This window comes from Marmota monax, unplaced genomic scaffold (assembly GCF_021218885.2).
Source record: "Marmota monax isolate L192 unplaced genomic scaffold, Marmota_monax_Labrador192_F-V1.1 WCK01_AAM20220418_F8-fsc01462, whole genome shotgun sequence".
NCBI classification, from domain to species: Eukaryota; Metazoa; Chordata; class Mammalia; order Rodentia; family Sciuridae; genus Marmota; species Marmota monax.
Window position 1 is genome coordinate 44,459 of NW_026693014.1, and position 19,981 is coordinate 64,439.

The window sequence follows — 19,981 nt, forward strand, 5'->3', positions numbered from 1 at the left end:
CACCAAAATAATATAATATAGAGGAATTACGTATACCCCACCTTTCCCCCATTTTTTTCTTATTTCTTTATTACTTTCTTTTTCCTTCTCTCTTTTTTCTCTTTTCTTCCTTGTTATCTTTTTTTTATTTTCTTCATTCTTATTCCCTCTATCCCGCTTTCAACCCCATAACTTTTACTATCTATACAAAGGGTAACTATCTAAATACAGATAGGAGGTTGAATCTATACATTCTTCCATAAATTACCAGTCTATTGGTTAGAGTTCTCCAAAGTTGCTAAGTTAGTTTAATCTCATACCTCACTCCTTTCCCTCTAAGTATTACATCCTTCATCTGAAATTCAGCTTTCTATATGCCACCAGATATGCTATGCCTTTTATGAAACTAATGACTATATCTTTAAATAATAATTGAAACCAATGTCTGTAGACTTAGATTTTAACTATAAATGTATTAATAATGAAAACTTGTGCTTAGATGATGTACTGATGATATTGGGAACTGTTAACATTGTCTTTCTCTGCAAAAGAGGGATTTTGGAGCTATACAAGAACAATATAAATATATAAGGAGAAAATCACTAACACAACAGTTTCACAAAGCTAGAAAGAAACATGAGCAGTATGAAAAGACAAGGAAAGAAAGGACCACAAACAATGCAGTTCAATTCAACATTAGAAGAGGTAATATCTGCAGCTGATTGAATGTCAGATAAAGAGTTCAGGATATACATGCTTCAGATGATCTGGAGTCTCAAGGAAGACATTATACAGCAAATCCAGACAATGAAAGATCACTTTGACAATGAATTACATAAACAAATACAAGAAGCAAAAGATCAACTCTACAGGGAGATAGAGGATATATATATATATATATATATATATATATATATATATATATATATATATATATATATAAGAAATCTTCAAAATGCAGGAAACAATAAACCAAATTAAAAACTCAAATGAGAGTATTACCAGCAGAGTAGAACACTTAGAAGATAGAACATCAAACAACGAAGACAAAGTTTTTCAACTTGAAAAGAACATACACAGCTCAGCGAGAATGTTAAGAAATCATGAGCAGAACTTCCAAGAATTATGGGATAACATAAAGAAACCAAACTTAAGAGTTATTGGGATACAAGAGGGTATAGAGGTCCAAATCAAAGGAATGAGCAATCTATTCAATGAAATAATACTAGAAAAGTTCCCAGACTTAAAGAATGAAAAAGAAATGCAAATACTAGAAGCCTACAGGATCCCAAACGTACAAAATCATAAGAGATCCACAACAAGACACATACAAATGAAGACGTCCAACATACAGAATAAGGAGAGAATCTTAAAAGCCACAAGAGAGAGGAAGCAGATTACATTTAAGGGTAAACCAATCAGGATAACAGCTGATCTTTCAACACAGACTCTGAAAGCTAGAAGATCCTGGAACAACATATTTCAAACACTGAAAGAAAAGGGTTCCAACCAAGAATCATGTATCTAGTGAAATTAAGCTTCAGGATTGAAGATGAAATAAAAATCTTCCACGATAAACAAAAGTTAAAAGAATTTGTAGCTAGAAAACCTGCTCTTCAAAACATCCTTGGCAAAACATTGCAGGAAGAGGAAATGAAAAATAACAATGAAAACCAACAGTGAGAGGGAGTACAGTAAAGGAAAAATTAATCAAAGAGGAAAAACAAATCATGTTAAGTAACATAAATAACCAAATATGGCTGGAAGTACAAACCATATCTCAATAGTAACCCTAAATGTTAATGGCTTAAATGCACCAATCAAAAGACATAGGCTAGTAGACTGGATTGAAAAAAAGATCCAACAATATGCTGCCTACAGGAGACTCATCTGATAGGAAAAGACATACACAGACTGAAGGTGAAAGGTTGGGAAAAATTTTACCACTCATATGGACCTCGGAAGCAAGCAGGGGTGTCCATACTTGTATCAAATAAAATAGACTTCAAGCCAAAGTTAATCAAAAGGGATAAAAAAGGACTCTACATACTGCTCAAGGGAACCATACACCAACAAGACTTAATGATCATTAATATATATGCCCCAAACAATGGTGTAGCTACATTCATCAAACAAACTCTTCTCAAGTTCAAGAGTCAAATAGACCACAGCACAATAATCATGGGAGATTTGTACACTCCTCTCTCACTACTGGACAGATCTTCCAAACAAAAGTTGAATAAAGAAACCATAGAGCTCAATAATACAATTAATAACTTAGACTTAATTGATATATACAGAATATACAACCCAACATCAATCAGATACACTTTCTTCTCAGTAGCACATGGATCCTACTCAAAAATAGAACATATATTATATCACAGGGCAAATCTTTGCAATTACAAAGGAGTAGAGATACTACCATGCATTTTATCTGATCATAATGGAATGAAATTGGAAATCAATAATAAAATAAGAAAGAAAAAATTATACATCACATGGAGAATGAACAATATGCTACTGAATGAACAAAGGGTTACATAAGACATCAAAGAGGAAATTTAAAAATTCTTAGAGGTAAATAAAAACTCAGACATAACATATCAAAATCTCTGGGACACTATGAAAGCAGTACTAAGAGGAAAATTCATTTCATGGAGTTCATTCCTTCTTTTAAGAAGGAAAATCCAACAAATAAATGACCTCACACTACACCTCGAAGCCCCCCCCCCAAAAAAAAGAACAAATCAGCAGCAAAAGCCATAGAAGGCAAGAAATAATTAAAATCAGAGCTGAAATCAATGAAATTGAAACAAAAGAAACAATCAAAAAAATTGACAAAACTAAAAGTTGGTTCTTTGAAAAACTAAATAAGATTGATGGGCCACTAGCCTTGCTAACAAAGAGAATAAAAGAGAGAACCCAAATTACTAGCTTAAGGGATGAAAAAGACAACATCAAAACAGACGCTTCAGAAGTACAGAAGATAATTAGAAATTATTTTGAAACCCTATATTCTAATAAAATAGAGGATACTAAAGGCATCGATAAATTCCTTAAGGCATATGAGCTACCCAGATTGAGTCAGGATGATATAAAAAACCTAAACAGACCAATATCAAGTGAGGAAATAGAAGAAGCCATCAAAAGAATACCAACCAAGAAAAGACCAGACCAGATGGATATACAGCAGAGTTTTACAAGAATTTTAAAGAAGAACTAATACCAATACTCTTCAATGTATTTCAGGAGATAGAAAAAGAGGGAGTATTTCCAAATTGATTCTGTTAGGGCAACACCACTCTGACTCCAAAACCAGATAAAGACACTTTAAAGAAAGAAAACTTCAGACCAATATCCCCAATGAATTTAGATGCAAAAATCCTCAATAAAATTCTGGCAAATCAGATACAAAAATATATCAAAAAGATCGTGCACCATGACCAAGTGGGATTCATCGCTGGGATGCAAGGCTGGTTCAATATACGGAAATCAATAAATGTAATTCACCACATCAATAGACTTAAAGATAAGAACCACATGATGATCTTGATAGATGCTGAAAAAGCATTTGACAAAATACAGCATCGCTTTATGTTCAAAACTCTAGAAAAATTAGGGATAACAGGAAATTACCTCAACATGGTAAAAGCTATATATGCTACGCCTCAGGCCAGCATCATTCTAAATGGAGAAAAATTGAAGGCATTCCCTCTAAATTCTGGAACAAGACAGGGATGCCCTCTCTCATTGCTTCTATTCAACATAGTTCTTGAAACACTACCCAGAGCAGTTAGACAGATGAAAGAAATTAAAGGTATAATTATAGGAAAAGAAGAACTTAAATTAGCACTATATGCTGATGACATGATCCTATACCTAGCAGACCCAAAAAGTTCAACCAAGAAACTTCTAGAACTAGTAAGTGAATTCATCAAAGTGGCAGGATATAAAATCAATACCAATAAATCAAAGGCATTCCTGTATATCAGTGACAAATTCTCTGAAATGGAAATGAGGACAACTACTCCATTCACAATATCCTCAAAAATAATAAAATACCTGGGAATCAACTTAACAAAAGAGGTGAAAGAGCTATACAATGAAAACTACAGAACCCTGAAGAAATAAATAGACGAAGACCTTAGAAGATTGAAGGATTTACCTTGCTCATGGATTGATAGAATTAATATTATTACGATGGCCATACTACCAAAAGCACTTTACAGATTCAATGCAATTCCCATCAAAATTCCAATGACATTCCTTGCAGAAATAGAAAAAGCAATCATGAAATTCATCTGGAAAAACAAGAGACCCAGAATAGCTAAAGTAATTCTAAGTAGGAAGAGTGAAATTGGTGGTATCGTGATTCCAGATTTTAAACTATACTATAGGGCAATAGTAACAAAAACAGCATGATACTGGCACCAAAACAGGCTGGTAGACCAATGGTACAAAATAGAGGTCACAGAGACAAATCCACAAAATTACAACTATCTTATATTAGACAAAGGTGCTAAAACCATGCAATGGAGAAATATAGCATCTTCAATAAATGGTGCTGGGAGAAGTGGAAATCCATATGCAACAAAATGAAATTGAATCCCTTTCTCTCACCATGCTCAAAAGTTAACTCAAAATGGATCAAGGAGCTAGGAATCAGACCAGAGACTCTGTCTAATAGAAGATAAAGTTGTCCCTAATCTTCATTACATGGGGGCAGGCCCCAAATTTCTTAATAGGACACCTATAGTACAAGAGTTAAATCCAAGAATCAACAAGTGAGACGTATTCAAACCAAAAGTTTTTTTCTCAGCAAGAGAAATAATATGCTAGGTGAATAGGGAGCCTACATCCTGAGAACAAATTTTTACCCCTCAAACATCAGATGGTGCTCTAACCTCTAGAGTATACAAATAATTCAAAAAGTTAAACAAAAAGGAAATAACCCAATCAACAAATGGGCCAAGGACTTGAACAGAAACTTCTCAGAAGAGGATATACAATCAATCAACAAATACATGAAAAAGTGCTCACCATCTCTAGCAGTCAGAGAAGTGCAAATTAAAATTACTCTAAGATACCATCTCACTCAAATAAGAATGGCAGACATTATGAAGTCAAACAACAATAAGTGCTGGTGAGGATGCGGGGGAAAAGATACTCTCATACACTGCTGGTGGGACTGCAAATTGGTGCAGCCAATTTGGAAAGCAGTATGGAGATTCCTTGGAAAGCTGCGAATGGAACCACTATTTGACCCAGCTATTCCCCTTCTCAGACTATACCCAAAAGACCTAAAAAGAGCATATTATAGGGACACAGCCACATCAATGTTTATAGCAGCACAATTCACAATAGCTAGAATGTGGAACCAATCTAGATGCCCTTCAATAGATGAATGGATTTTAAATGTGGCATTTATACACAATGGAATATTACTCAGCACTAAAAAATAACAAGATCATGTCATTTTCAGGCAAATGGATGGCATTAGAGCAGATTATGCTAAGTGAAGTTAGCCAATCCCTAAAAAATAAATGCCGAATGTCTTCTCTGATATAAGGGGGGTGACTCAAAATGGGGTAGGGAGGAAGAGCATGAGAAGAAGACTACCACTAAATAGAGAAGAGAGGTGGGAGGGAAAAAGAGGGATAAGAGGAGTTGCACAGAAGATGGAAGGAGAGCCTCATTGTTATAAAAAAAATATATATATATATATATATATATATATATATATATATATATATATATATATATATATATGATGTTGTAATGAGAAAAAGAAATAAAAGTGTATCACATTTGATTGGATAGAGATAAAGGATGGGAGAGGAGGATGGGAGGAGTAGGGGGGGATAGGAAGGGTAGCAGAATAGAATAGAAAATATGATTGGTGTATGTACATTCCATGTATGTATTATATGCCAAAATACATTCTGCTGTCATGTATGACTAAAAAAAAATAAAATAAAAATTTTAAAAAAGGTGCTACCTATACCTACTTAAAAAAAAAACCTTGTAGTTATTAATAATGTAATTGTTTTCCAGGCATGACCAGGCCCCCCTCTGATCACAGCTCCTCAGGATTTGACATAGGAGGATTGCAGATTTGAGGCCAGCTGGGATTCTTAGCAAGACCATGTTTCAAAAGCAAAGTCCCTTGTGAGAGACCTCGGAATTCAGCTCATTGTAAAGTCCTTCTGGATTCAATCCCAAGTAGCAGAAATAATCAGGGAATTAACAGATGATAATTGTGGGTGTGATGGAGAGCTGAGACAATGGAGAAGAGTCATATTTATGTCACAGGAAGGAAAATGGGTAGTAGATTGAACAGCAAGATACCACCACCCAGTGAGGACCCAAATGTACCTCTGTAGGAAGCACTTGCTCTACTCTGAGACTTAGTTTATTGACATAAAACCAAAGTGTGTGAGTCCTCCTCTTGTTTGACTTTTCCTGGGGACTTATCATGAGTCCAGAACCACGTCTACAGCACTTTTTGTTTTCATTTTGGGAAAGGGAGGAGGGAGAGCATAGGGGAACAGCAGTGGAATGAATCTTAGCAGTCTTTCTTATTTACATATTAGTACAGGTAAGTGATGACCCCAAGCAGTAAATCCAGAAAACACTAATAAAAAAATCTATCCTTAAATTGCAGAAAGATCAGTAGAGTTAAGGGGAGGTGACAAGAGAAGGGGAGAGGGGGGGGAAAAGGGACATATTGGGGCCTGAATTATACAACTTATGTTAAATGCTTTTATCACTTTGTCAAAAAGAATGCAAAAGTTACAAATAAAAATAAAGGACAAATAGAAATAAAATGAATAATGATATAATATTGGGGACAATATAATATAATAATGGATTAGCCAGGTGTTGGAAGGAGGTCCTGGAGATCCATGTGATGTAGAGGGGGAATGAAATGTCACAGATTTGCATAAATGGCACCAGGTTGCAGACACTATAGTAACCAAAGTATTCATCAGAAAACTTATATTTGAGCCTTTCTTTCTTATGGAAAACTTGATGGAAGAACTATAAAGTTTGTGGTGTCCTGAGACACGGGCATCTCCAGAAGACTATTGATGGTCGTGCCCCAGAAGGAGCTGCCTGGAGAGAGAGTAGGTGACTGAGGTGAAGGGACCCCACATCCCTCTGCACCTGCTCCTGGGCTGACCTGAGCTCCTGTGTGCTGAGCGCCACCTGCTGGCCCTGGGTGCCCTGCAGGAGGTTTGTGTCTGGGCTCACCCTGAGGTCCCCTCATTGTGTCTCTGGCACAGTAATAGGTGGCTGTGTCCTGGGTGGTCAGGGAGCTCAGCTGCAGGGAGAACTGGTTCTTGGATGTGTCTCTGGATATGGACACTCGGCTCTTGAGTGATGAGCTGTACCTAGTATCACCATCATACCATATGCAACCTAACCACTCCAGCCCCTTCCCTGGGGGTTGACGGATCCAGCTCCAGCAGGAAATACTGGTGATGGAGTAACCAGAGACAGCACAGGTGAGGGACAGGGTCTGTGAGGGCTTCACCAGGCCAGGTCCTGACTCCTGTAGCTGCACCTGGCACAGGACACCTGGGGACAAAGACAGTAACACCCTATTAGTCACCTGCAGTCACAACCTCCCCATGGACACTCACCTTGGGGGGCTGTGACCAGGCACAGGACAAGACCCAGCAGCCTCATCTTCTAGACCACACCTGCCTTCCCAGAGACCTCAGTCCTGTCTGAGCAGAGAGCTGGAAGCTCCCACAGCCCAGAGGGCATTTGAACCCAGGGCAGGAGGAGGGATTTGCATGTGGGTGAGGCTCTTCTGATATCTGGAGAGGCTGAGGTCAGGCTGCCCAGGTCCTCTGTGCTCCTGAGATGTGTCCCTGTCTTGAACCCAGGTGGAGCTTTACCTGTGAGAGGAGAGCAGGTGGTTTCAGGGGAGCTGGAAGGCTGTCAGAGGGGGAGCCCACCCTCCTGAGCCCAGCCCTGCATCCTCCAAGCCCTTCCTCCCTGCTCCTGGGAGGGTGTCAGAGTGGCAGGAACGTGCCCAGCATGCAAGAGGTCCAGTCCACCTCCCAGCCCTGAAGGAGAAGCCCTCAGTGATGACTGAACAGAGCCCAGGGCTGAGGATGGGGTTCCCCACATCCAGGAGAAGAGCCCCCTTTGTTCTCAGGACGAGTTCTTCTCTTTCATCTCTGTGAGATTTGGGGGCTGCAGACTGAGCAGGAGAGGAGGGAGCAGGGTCTCAGGAGGGGAGGGGCTTCCTGCTGTGTGCCCACTGCCCTCCCCACCCTCTGCCCTGCTTGTCCTCCTGACTGTCCAGCCAATGTCTGTGGACAGCAGTGGGTGGGAATCTGCCCTGAGCTCCTCCCCTCACCTGTCCTGCCCTCTGGTCTCCACCAGGAGAGGACAGGATGGAGGTGCTGGGCCAGGGGAGAGTCCTGGGAGCAGAGGCAGCTCTCAGCTGCAGCCTGAGGCTGAGAGCCCCTGAGTTCCCCAGAGCAGCAGAGCCAGGCTGACAGCAGACAGGACGGCATGCAGGGCAGGCTGGGTGAGGGAGGAGGCCCAGTCCCCTTCCCTGTGCAGCATCCCTGCAGTGAGACCTGCCTTGCCCACAGCCCAGCATTTGGAGAGAACAGTGGACACTGTCTTTAGTGAGGTGGGGTCACTGAGAGGGCAGGTGTAGTTGCTGACCTCCTGATGAGGTTCAGGAATTGACCTCCTGCCTAACTGAGTGAGCACAGCACACTAATAAGACATGTGGCTCCTCTCCTTGTTCCCTGTGGTGTTGACCATGAACTCCCTGCAAACACTGAGCCTGCAGCACCCACCTCCTGGTCCTGGGGTGACTCAGGTGAGACCTGCTGCTCTCCATGTTTTCACCACCTTCAAATCCAGTGGAGCCCCTGAGTGAAGTTTCCAAGTCCTAACAAATCATCTGATTAGAAAGCTGTTCTTCCAGGCATCTGACTAGGAGGCATCCTAAGATGATTCCACCTCCTGACCTCGGGGTCCTGGAGCCCTGATGTGACAGTCTTCCCCACGTCACCTGTGCCAGGTGTGGGGTCTTCAACACCTCACCTGACAGTGCATCAGTTTGCTTTCACCATTCAGCACAAAGTGTTCACGAAAATCAGAGAAACTGATTGTATGTATGATGTGGCCATAAGAAAACCTCCTAAAATATATCAGTATTTGACAGCATTTTTGCACTTAACCAAAATTCTGAGAATACAGAAGAGGAAAAGCTTCCTTAGGGTCATGACTTAGGATGTTGGAGTGCATGGTTGCAAGTCCTTAGCTCCTGCCAGGGAGGGAGAACACCATGGCAGAAGGGCGTGGAAGAGGAAACCAGCTCAAGACATGGCCACCAGGAAGCAGGTGAGCTCCATCTAACAGGGACACAGAGTGTCCCTCAAAGGCACACACACCCCAGTGATCGAAGTATTCCAGCCCACCACTCCTACCTACAGGTGCTGCAAGTCAATCCATGTTAGTGGATTAATCCACTGTAGGTTAGAGTTCTGGTAATCTAGTCCTCTCTTCTTTGTCTCACATGTGAGCTTGTGGGCCACCTCATATGTGAACCATGACAGCAAATTCCTGGTCCTGGTAATCCTTCCACCTGGTCAGTTTTCAGGGGATTTAATCTGCTCATTTCATATTGACATAAAGATCCCATTGAAATAACCGACTGTGTGAGAGGCTCATGTGCAGGGAGGGGCGATGTGTGTCCAGGCTGTTGCTGTCCATCACCAGCACCGTGTCTGCCAAGCCTGTGGTCTCATGTGGAGCGTGCAAAATGCACCTCCTGTGTCCACACAGACGCAGGGCACAGAGGATGGGAAGATGTCATGGGCAGGACCATGTTGATGTCTTGGATGAGAGAAGAATTACCCAGGAACAGGGAGTGACTGTGGACAGAGAATGTGGACGTGTCCTCCAGGGAAGGCCAGGCCTGAGGGAAAGGCAGCAGGTGTTCCTCCTGGAAGCTCACTGCAGAAGAGAGCCAGCAACAGCCACAGCAGCCAGATCTCCTGGGCCAGCTCCTGGGGTGCTGGGGCCTGAGAGTCGGAGCTTGCACATGAAACTGTGGGTCTCTGTGTGGTTGTGCAAAGTGGCCCAGATGCTCTGGGCCATCAATTAAACTCCTGCTAGTAATGCCAATAATTGCACCCTTAGTGATTTCAAATTACTCTTTGAGGAAATATATTGTATATTCAGGAAGCTTTATGAATTTAGAATTTAGGGACATGAGACTAGAAGGTATTTCTCTCTGAACATTCATTTGAGGACTAAGGAATTCAAGGTTATGCCATCAACCCTTTTCAATCCGTCCCAGTTAATCATTATTTTTTAAATTGAAAACATCTATTGAAGGCCCAGAGGTATAACTGTGGAGGCCTTTCTCAGGAAGTGTGTCACGTTTACAGAAAAATGAAAACCATAACTGGAAAAAATCCACTACTCAATCAGCAACTCCTTGCTCCTGTGCGCCCCCTGCTGGCCACAGGTGCCTCCTGAGGGAGGTTTGTGTCTGGCTCACACTGAGGTCCCCTGAGTGACTCTGCACAGTATGAGTTGGCCATGTCCTTGGCTGCATTCTGCACTCCTCCTTGGGGGCACTGCAGTGTCCCTAGGGCCTCAGTCCTTTGAGGATGACCTTGTGGAGGCCTCTGCAGGGACTCCCTCCTGCAGGGCTCCTTTCCTGTCCTTGGGGTTTCTGTGTTTTCTGAGGACTGTGTCAAGCTGCCATGCCCCACAGATCTTGGACTCTGGCCCTGTCACTGTGAGAAGCACATGGACACCATCTCTATGCATGCACTGGACCTTGGTAGGGGCAGCCACAGAGGCCCCCACTGCCCCTGGACACACTGAGTCACAGCTGCTGTGACTACATAATAAAACTAGTCATCTGTGGCAAGTAAGAGCCAACACTATGGTCCTGTGGTAGGTGAGGGTCTCCCATGGCAGTGGTTGGTGTCATGCACACTGTGACAAGTCATACTGCCTTGTGAGGTGAACATCCGAGTCTGCAGAAGAACCTCTCCAAGTCCTGAAGCTCAGGACTGCAGGAGAAGCCTTGCCTGTGGCCAGGACCAAGGGGACAAGCCCTATGGCAGGGGAGCAGGCACACTGGCTGGGCTCACCTTGGTGCTATGAATCACAGAGCTGTGGACAGGCCATGACCGGAGCACCCAGTGCCCACTGGGAGAACCAGGGCATCCATATTCTCCCTCGCCTCTGAGTAGCCCAAGCGGGTTAGACATTAATTTCAGGGACCCATCCTCTGTATCTTGACATATACCTGAAAGTTCGCTGTCAGACTGAACCATCAAAAATTTATTGTTTTTATCTGAAAAGCTGTGGACTTGTGCTTCAAATGTAAACCTGTAATCCAGTTACTTTCTAGATGTTTACAAAGGATGCTTTCTCTGTGTTTGCGTGTTCTTGAACCAAAAACGTCCACACACTTAGCACATGTGAAATTTGCACTTTAGTTTACACGGCCAGGTCCCTGGAGGCTGCTTAGTGGATGAGGGAGCTGCAGAGGCCCCTGCTCTTCTCCCTGCCCATAGGCCTGGGTCAGTCTATGGCCACTGGTGCAGGACAGAGCACTGTGGAGGGAGGAAGGGCTCATCCTGCCCCACCACACAGAGCACATGGGTGACAGGCAGGACCTCTGCGGAAGCCACCCTCAGTTGGATCCCTTGTGCAGGGGCTGCCCCTGCTCCTGCCACACAAGGAGCTGTCAATCATCCTTCACCCCTGACAGGGGGCACCTGTGCTGATGGAGCCACTGAGCCCCACAGCCCTCAGCACAGTTTGGGAACTTCCGGGAAACAGGCCCCAGCAGTGGTGGGGACAGAGCAGAGCCAGCCTGGGCCCCACACCAGGCTCCACTGCACAGAACCAGGCAGGGCCCCACACCACGCTCCACTGCACAGAACCATGCAGGGAACCCACAGTACTCTGTCCTGCACCAGTTCCTCCCTGACCAGCACACAGCTGGCTGGCTGCTCTCTTGAACCTCCCTCTCCAGCTGTGTGCTGGTCAGGGAGGAACTGTCCATCCACCTGCAGACACAGGACACAGCTGGCCATAAGTCCACACTTGTACAAAGGAGGGAAGAGCCCTGGGCCCTCCCTGAGTGGCAGGGCATGCTGAGAGCAGGGCCAGCTGTAAGGGCCACACACCTTTCCCAGGACCCCAGGTGGCATTGCAGGAACCTCTAACCCCTAACAAGGTCCCCAGGGCAGCTGAGCAGGCCCTGAGCAGCCACTGCACAGAGTCCCTGTGGAGGTGCAATCCAGCCCTGGGTGCTGAGAGCATCTCGCCCTTGTCCCCAGGTGCTGCCTGCCCTGTGCTGTCCTCTAATCTGACAGCCACCTCTGCACTCATGGGGCCTGCTGCACTGCTGACCTGGGCCTGTGGGAGGGCCACCCCAGGCAGCCCTTGGGGACAGATGGGCTGCACCTCTGCTGCTCTGCCAGCAGCCCCTCAGCTGTCCAGGCTGCCAGAGTGGCCCCAGCACCATGCAGCCCCCAGGACTGTGAGGCCCAGCTGCTCCAGGAACACCTGACCAAGGTGCTGTGAATGCACTCCTCACCTGGAAAGAACAAGGAGCCCATGGGACTCTTCAGCCTCCATTTAGGAAAGAATTATTTATGTTATGGGTGACACAGAGGGGGGAGAATGAAAGACATAATACCTGCTCAACCAGGTGTTTCTGAGCCCTTAGGAATACAAGTGGTCATGAGGCCACCTGTTTGTATTTCCCTGATGACATGCAGGAGCAAATGCATGCATTTCCAGAACTGTGCACCCTGCCCAGCTGAGCCTAGGAGCAGCAGGCAGCCTGAGCAGAGCAGGGACAGACACACAGGTCACATCATGAGTCCAAACCCAGGGAACACAAGGCCAAGGGCAGACGGCTTCACTGGAGGAGGATATGAATGATTAAGGACAGCCAATGTCACACTGACTGAATTATTTAGGGTTAGTTTTATACATGCAGATGTTATCCACTGGGACAGGCCAAATGGGGATGCTGTAACAGATCAGGGATTACCACTGTAGAAAGGCAAGCTTGGGGATCAGGTTATACATCAGATAGTATCCACTGGGGACAGGGCCAGTGTGTAGATGGGTTACGAGGCCAGATAGTATCCACTGTGGACAGGACCAGCATGGGGAAGGAGGAAGTGTTCAGATAATATCCACTGGGTACAGGCCAGGATGGGGTAACAGGTCAGATGTCATCTACTGTGGACTTACCAGCACGGGGATGGAGGGAGCGGTCAGATATTATCCACTGGGGACAGAGCAGAATGGTAATACAGTAACAGGTAGATATTATCCACTGGGGACAGTCAAGTGTCAGATGGTGTAACAGCTCTGATATCAAGCCCTGTGCACAGGTTTAGCTTCAAGAGGCAGCAATATGTTATATATTATCCACTTGCGATAGACTGAGCACGGGGAGGGGTAACAGGTCACACAGAATCAACTGGGATGAGAGAGCATGTGGATGGAGGAACCAGTCAGATGTTGTCCCCTGGGGTCTGGGCCAACATAGGGAAGGAGGAGCAAGTCAGATATTATCCACTGGGATAGGTTCAATATGAGGATGGAGTAACTTTTAATGCAGGGATTGGGCAGTTGTCTAGGAATCCCCTGAACCATCCTAGCAGTGCCCAGGTGGTTATGCCCTTGTCCAGGGAAGGTCTGTGGACAACTGCCAGGGCTGGCATCTCCTGGGCCCAAGATCTCATGGGAAAACAAGGTCTTGAAGGAGCTTCGCAGGAGAGAAGCAACACTGGCTCTTCATGAAGAAGATGAAATGGTCAACTTTCCAGCAGAAGCTCTGACGGGCTGCACCCTACAGGGGCTGGTGTAGATGAAGAAAGCTTGGAGTCTGTGCACAGTGGGTCTTCAGCCAGGAAGACAATGGAATGACAGCATTTGCTGGGAAACAGGTGGAACTGGGACCATCAAGCTGATGAAGGGGCCAGATGCAGAAGCCAAGGGCCAATCTTCTCTCCCAATTGAGGAAGCTGGAGAAGAGGGAGAGGAGAGGAGGGTGATGTGGACACAGAAGGAGATCAGTGGGTCCAGGAAGGGCCTGCGGGTGGGCAGAGGGGTGAAGGGAGGAGAGCAGAAGGGAACTCACCATCTGTGCTGTGAGCTGATGTGAAGGAGCACAGTGAACTCCACCTTCATGAACATCCATGAACCTCCAACTCAGACATGTGCAACACACAGAAGAAAGACCACAGAGCCCAGGAGGGGAGCAGGGAGGGAGAAGGGCAGGAAGGGGAAGGGCTGCCCACAGAAATGGGGGTCCTGATCCAGGTCTGAATCACTATGGAAACCAACTCCAGTGCTCTGTTTCCCTACAGTGCACCCACAGTTATGAATACCACAGGAGAGAGTCAGAGGACACAGCCACAGCTGTGGGCCAGCAGCCCTGCTCCTGCTTCATGGGCCAGAGGTCATGGTGAGGGCCTGGGCCTCTTCCAAGTGCTGAGGATGACCAGGAAGGAGGATGACCAGGAAGGAGGATGACCCTCGTCAACATGGACAAGTGATGTGGTCCCTGCTGGTTCTACTTGGGGGACCTGTTACCCTCTGTCCTTCTGATGTATTGACATGGATGGGGCCATGTGTGCCCTACATCTGTCCCTCCACTTGAGTGTGGAAGCAGGTAGGTCCTGTTCACTTCCCTGGCAGTTGTACAAATAGAAACAGCAAATTTTATTAGAAAGATTGTTTAGGAGGGAGACTATGGCCACAGGACCAAGGAGAGAACTTGACTCTGAGTCTAATGGCCCTGGGGTCTGGAGTCCCCTAGACTGTGTCCTGATTGTCCTGGTGAGGGCATCCACAGCACAGAACTCTTGGCTGTGCTGGTCACTGTGGTGGCTGTTTTCTAGGCCAGAGCCCAGCAGGGCAGCAGTGGAGAACATCTGAGTCACCCTCTCAGCAGCTCTAGGCACAAGGTTCATCACACTCCCTTCCTGGATGTCATGAGGCCTACTCTCTGCCCCACAGAGGGCTGCTATGGACAATTCAGGGCAGGGCCACCTGGAGTCTCAGGCAGGACATGGGCAGTCAGGCTCCTGTTCTCAGGTGCCAGGCCTGGGGTGGGCAGACTTTGGCAAGGACAGGGCCTAGTGAGCAGGCTGGTCAGAGGTTCCCTGCCACTCACTAGAGCTCAGCTGCTGTGGTGACCCAGATGAGCTACCTGTCCCCCTGCAGGAACCTCACCTGATCCTCAGCCCCTCAACTTCTATTTACAAGCAGCAAAAGTGCCAGAGGACAGTGCTGAGTCTCAGGGACTCCTTGGGAGCCAGGAGGACCATGAGCCTGAGGTTCACCAGGTGTCCATCGCATGAACCCTGGACTATCTCGTGCTTGCTCTACACAGAATCCTGAGGGTGGTCCTAATCAGTGAATCCCCCTGAAATGTCTCTGAGTTGATGGTAAAAGACTCCCCAGGGTCCTCTGAGCTTCCTCACCTCTGACCCTGGTGACCACAGAGTAGTCACTTGAGCCTCAATAATGCTGCTCTGCATGTTGTTCATGTGACAATGCTCCTGTGTCAAAGTGTGTAGTGCAGGCGCCTCGCAGAATCAGAGTGGGAGAGTGCACATCTTTGTCCTGTCCTGAGCTTGGAGGAACTGTTTTAAGGTCATCTCCATTTAGTATGGTAGTGGCCTTGGGTTTGTCACATGTAGCCGTGATGAGGTTGAGGAAAGGCCCTTGTACCTCTAGTTTCTCCAGTCTTTTAAACACGATGAGGTACTGGACTCTGTCAAATTATTTTTCTGCCTATGATGATGTGTTGGTGTGACTCTTGTCCCCACCTCTATTCATGTGGTGACTCACAGATGGATATGACATTATTGATCTGTATGCTGAGCCAACCTCCTGAGTTAATGGAAAATACTCACCAGTGTCCTCTGAGCTTCCTCACCTCTGACCCTGACAGTCAGAGTGACACAGAGCAGTCACTTCGGCGTCAATAATGCTCTTCTGCATGTTGTTCATGTGCTGCTGAGAAGAAAGTGTATTCAGTCATTCATGAATGAAATATTGTATATGTTTGTTAAATCTTAATTATATATCTTTATTTCTAAAGAGTCTTTTGTTTAGAAATGGATCTAGTGGTGAGAAGCTGTTAAAACCACCCAGTATTCATCCTGAGGGTGGTCCTAATCTGTAAATCTCACTGAAATCCCTCTGACTCGACACAGGAGCATTTTCACATGAGCTTCCTCACCTCTGACCCTGGTGACCACAGAGTAGTCACTTGAGCCTCAATAATGCTCTTCTGCATGTTGTTCATGTGACAATGATCCTGTGTCGAAGTGTGCAGTGCAGGGACCCCGGGGAATCAGAGTGGGAGAGAGGACACCCTGTCTTGTCCTGAGCTGAGAGGAACGGTTTCCAGGAGGTCTCACTTCAGTATGGTGGTGGCCTTGGGTTTGTCACATGCAGCCTTTATGAGGTTGAGGTAAGGCCCTTGGATGTCTAGCTTCTCCAGTCCTTTAAACATGAGGGGTGCTGGCCTCCTCAAATGCTGTTCCTGTACCTGTTGATGTGATGGTGTGACCCTTGTCCCCACCTCTATTCATGTGGTGACTCACAGATGGATATGACATTATTGATCTGTATGCTGAGCCAACCTCCCGACCCTGTGGGTAAACCTACTGATCATGGTCCCCACCTTCTCATGTGTCCTTGAGTGCAGGGTGCCAATATTTTATTAAGGAGTCTCTCATCTCTGTCCACCAGTGATGTTGGTCTGAAGTCTTCTCTCTGGATGTCTCTATGTCTGGTTTTGGTATCCGGGTGTTACTGGCTTCACAGAAGGATATTTTCAGTGTTTCCTTCTTTTTCATTTCATGGAACAACATGAGGAGTTTGGCCCTTCTCTTTGTTAAAGTCTCTTAGAATCAACTGCAAATCATTCTGCTTCTGGGCTCTCCTCTTGTGGAAGGTCTTTAATGGCTGTTCAGCTTCATGACTTGAATTTTCTTTTTTTTTTTTTTTACGTTTGTACATTCTTGTGTTTCAGTATGTCTAGATCACATGAGTTTAGAATTTTTGTCAATCTCTTCACGATTTTCTAGTTTACTGGTGGATATTTTTTAAAATAGTTTCTAATCTTCTGGATTTCAGTAGCAATATCTTCTGTTTTATCTCTAATTTTGTTGATTGGGTCTTCTGCATTTGGTTTTCTTCAGTTGGTCAAGGGCTTTCAATGTACTTTGTGTTTTCTAGGAAACATCTCTTTTTTAATTTTAAACTTTGTATTGTGTACATAGTCCCACAAAACTCTATCCAGAGCAATCAGGGAAAAAAGAAATTAAATTGTTTTGGAGGAAAGAAAGAAGTCTCAATATGCTGCTTGGTGGTGATGTGATCCAATATCTAGGAGAACCAAAATCTCCACCAGAAGGCTTCTAGATCTGATAAACACCTGTAGCAATAGAGCTGAATACATCATGCACAGATAAATAACCCACTTTCCTGTATTCCAAAATGACTCATCTGAGAACTAAATCAAGAAATTGGTCCCATTCCAAATGACCTTAAAAGAACTTATAAAAAATTCAGCTGGAGAGGTGAAAGATCTCTACAATGGAAATTGTGAATAACTCAGGGAGAATTTGAAGAACTTAGAGATGGAAAGGCCTCCCATGTTCTGGTATCATCAGAATTAATAATATCAAATGACCAAACTACATCAAATGTCACACAGATTCAGTGAAATCTCCAACAAATACCAACAACCTTCTTAGAAGAACCAGACAAGTGTCCTAGTATTTGTGTGGAGAAGTCACAACACACAGTAGGCAAAGTGATTAAGCAGGAAGAGTGAACCTGGAGACATGACAACATGTGACCTCCAATTACTTGACAGAGCTGCAGTAACTGAACCAGCATGGCACTGTCACCAAAGCAGACATGGAGATCAAGGGGACAGAGTAGGAGGTACAGAGACAGACCAACCTAAGTGCACTGATCTGGCACTTGACAGAGTTTCCAAAATCATGTTGCAGAAATTACAGGCTTTTCAAGAGAGAGTGCTGGGAAAACCAAATATCAATATGTAAAAAATATAATAGGTCACTATCCCTCACTCTGTAAAATGTCAACTCAAAATTAATAAAAAATCAACTAATTAGACTGGACACTTTGAAAGAACTAGAGTCAAATATTGCACCAACCCTCCTGTGTACTGACACAGACACTGACTTCCTCAACCAGGTCACTAAAGTGCAAGGATCAATACCAGGAATCAGTAAGTAGGACAGTATCAAATTAAAACCTTCAGCACAGCAATGGAATCCAGCCACAGTGTGAGGAGACAATCTTGGGACCTCATTGTCACCTGCTCCCCAGATAGGGCACTAATATGAAGAACCCAAAATACGTAAAAGACCAGACCAAATAACCCAATAAATAAATGGGAAAGAACTAAAGGGACATTCCTCAAGAGAGGAAATCTAAGTGGCCAACAAATATAGGAAAACATCCTCAATAGTCCTAGAAATCAGGAAATGCAAATTGAAACTAGATTGAGAATTCATCTCAGTCCAATCAAAAGTCGATCATCAAGAACACAGATAATAACAAATGTCAGCAAAGATGTGGGAAAGAGGTGTACGGATGTGTTATTGCTGGGACTTCAAATTAGTGCTGCCATTCTAGAAAGCAGAATGGACATTTCATGAAGACCAGGAATGGAGCCACGAAGTGACCCAGGTACCACTCCTCGGTATTTATCCCAAAGACCCAAAATCAGCACAGCACAGCTATCTAGCCACATCAGTTTTTACACCAGTGGGCCTGAAAAGAGCTACATTACATAACTTTCCCAGATGACCATCAACAGATGAGTGGATAAAGGGAAGGTGGTGTATACACAGAACAGTGTTTCACTCAGCCACAGGGAAGAGAGAAAATATGGCATTTCCTGGTCAATGGATGGAACTGGAGAATATCAAGTTTATTAACCCAGAATCAGAGGGAGAAATGTCAAGTGTTTAATCTCAAATGCGAATTTCAGATCACAAAAGGGGAAAGACCTGGGAGGAGTCCCCTGGAAACAGAAGAGGGAGCAGGAGGAGAGGAAGGGGATCAAGGGTGAGGTAGGGGGACAGAAATGGGACAAGCAGTGGAATGACACTGACGAAGCATTCCTGTGTCCTGTGTGAGGATGGCACAGTGGATGCCCCCTTTATGTGCTCTAAGAGGCACTAATGAAACCAAATTATAGAAAAGATCTGTCAAGAAAAGAAAGGGAAAAGGGTCAGGAGGGAGGGATAGAGAGGAGGGAGGGAAAGGGAGATGGCAGGGGACAGAAGTGAAGAAATTATGTCCCATGATTGTGTAGTTGTGTCCAATTGAAATGCAGTATTATTTATAATTATGATGCAACAATGAAAAAAGAAAGTATAAATTAAATTCCAAATTGTTCCCTTCAAAGATGTAAGAGATTAGTAGGAACAATATGTCCTGAGAGCTCTCCTAGAAAGCTGGTACATGGAGAGGAGGGCCTTACTGGGACCAGAATTAGACAAATTATATTTCATGCTTCTATCACTTTGGCAAAAAAGATTGCAAAAGTTACAAACAAATGAAAAGGACAAATAAAAATAAAATGAATAATGATAAAATAATGGGGACAATATAATATAATAATGGAATAGTCAGCTGTTGGAAAGGAGGCCCTAGAGATCCATGTGATGTAGAGAGGAAATGAAATGTCACAGATTTGCATAAATGGCACCAGGTTGCAGACACTGTGGTAACCAACGTCCTCTTCAGAAAACTTATATTTGAGCCTTTCTTCATTGTGGAATACTTGATGGAAGAACTTAAAAGTTTGTGGTGTCCTGAGACACGGGCATCTCCAGAAGACTATGGATGGTCGTGCCCCAGAAGGAGCTGGCTGGAGAGAGTAAGTGCCTGAGGGGAAGGGACCCCA

General features: G+C 44.7%; 1 gene segment (V, D, J or C); it reads right to left on the reverse strand.

Annotated features, from left to right (window-relative positions):
* Positions 1-7,000: 7,000 nt before the first annotated feature.
* On the reverse strand, positions 7,001-7,725 carry LOC124098439 (immunoglobulin heavy variable 4-28-like). The segment is given in 3 exon segments: positions 7,001-7,098; positions 7,237-7,563; positions 7,629-7,725. Coding segments are annotated over 3 exon segments (471 nt in total).
* Positions 7,726-19,981: the final 12,256 nt, after the last annotated feature.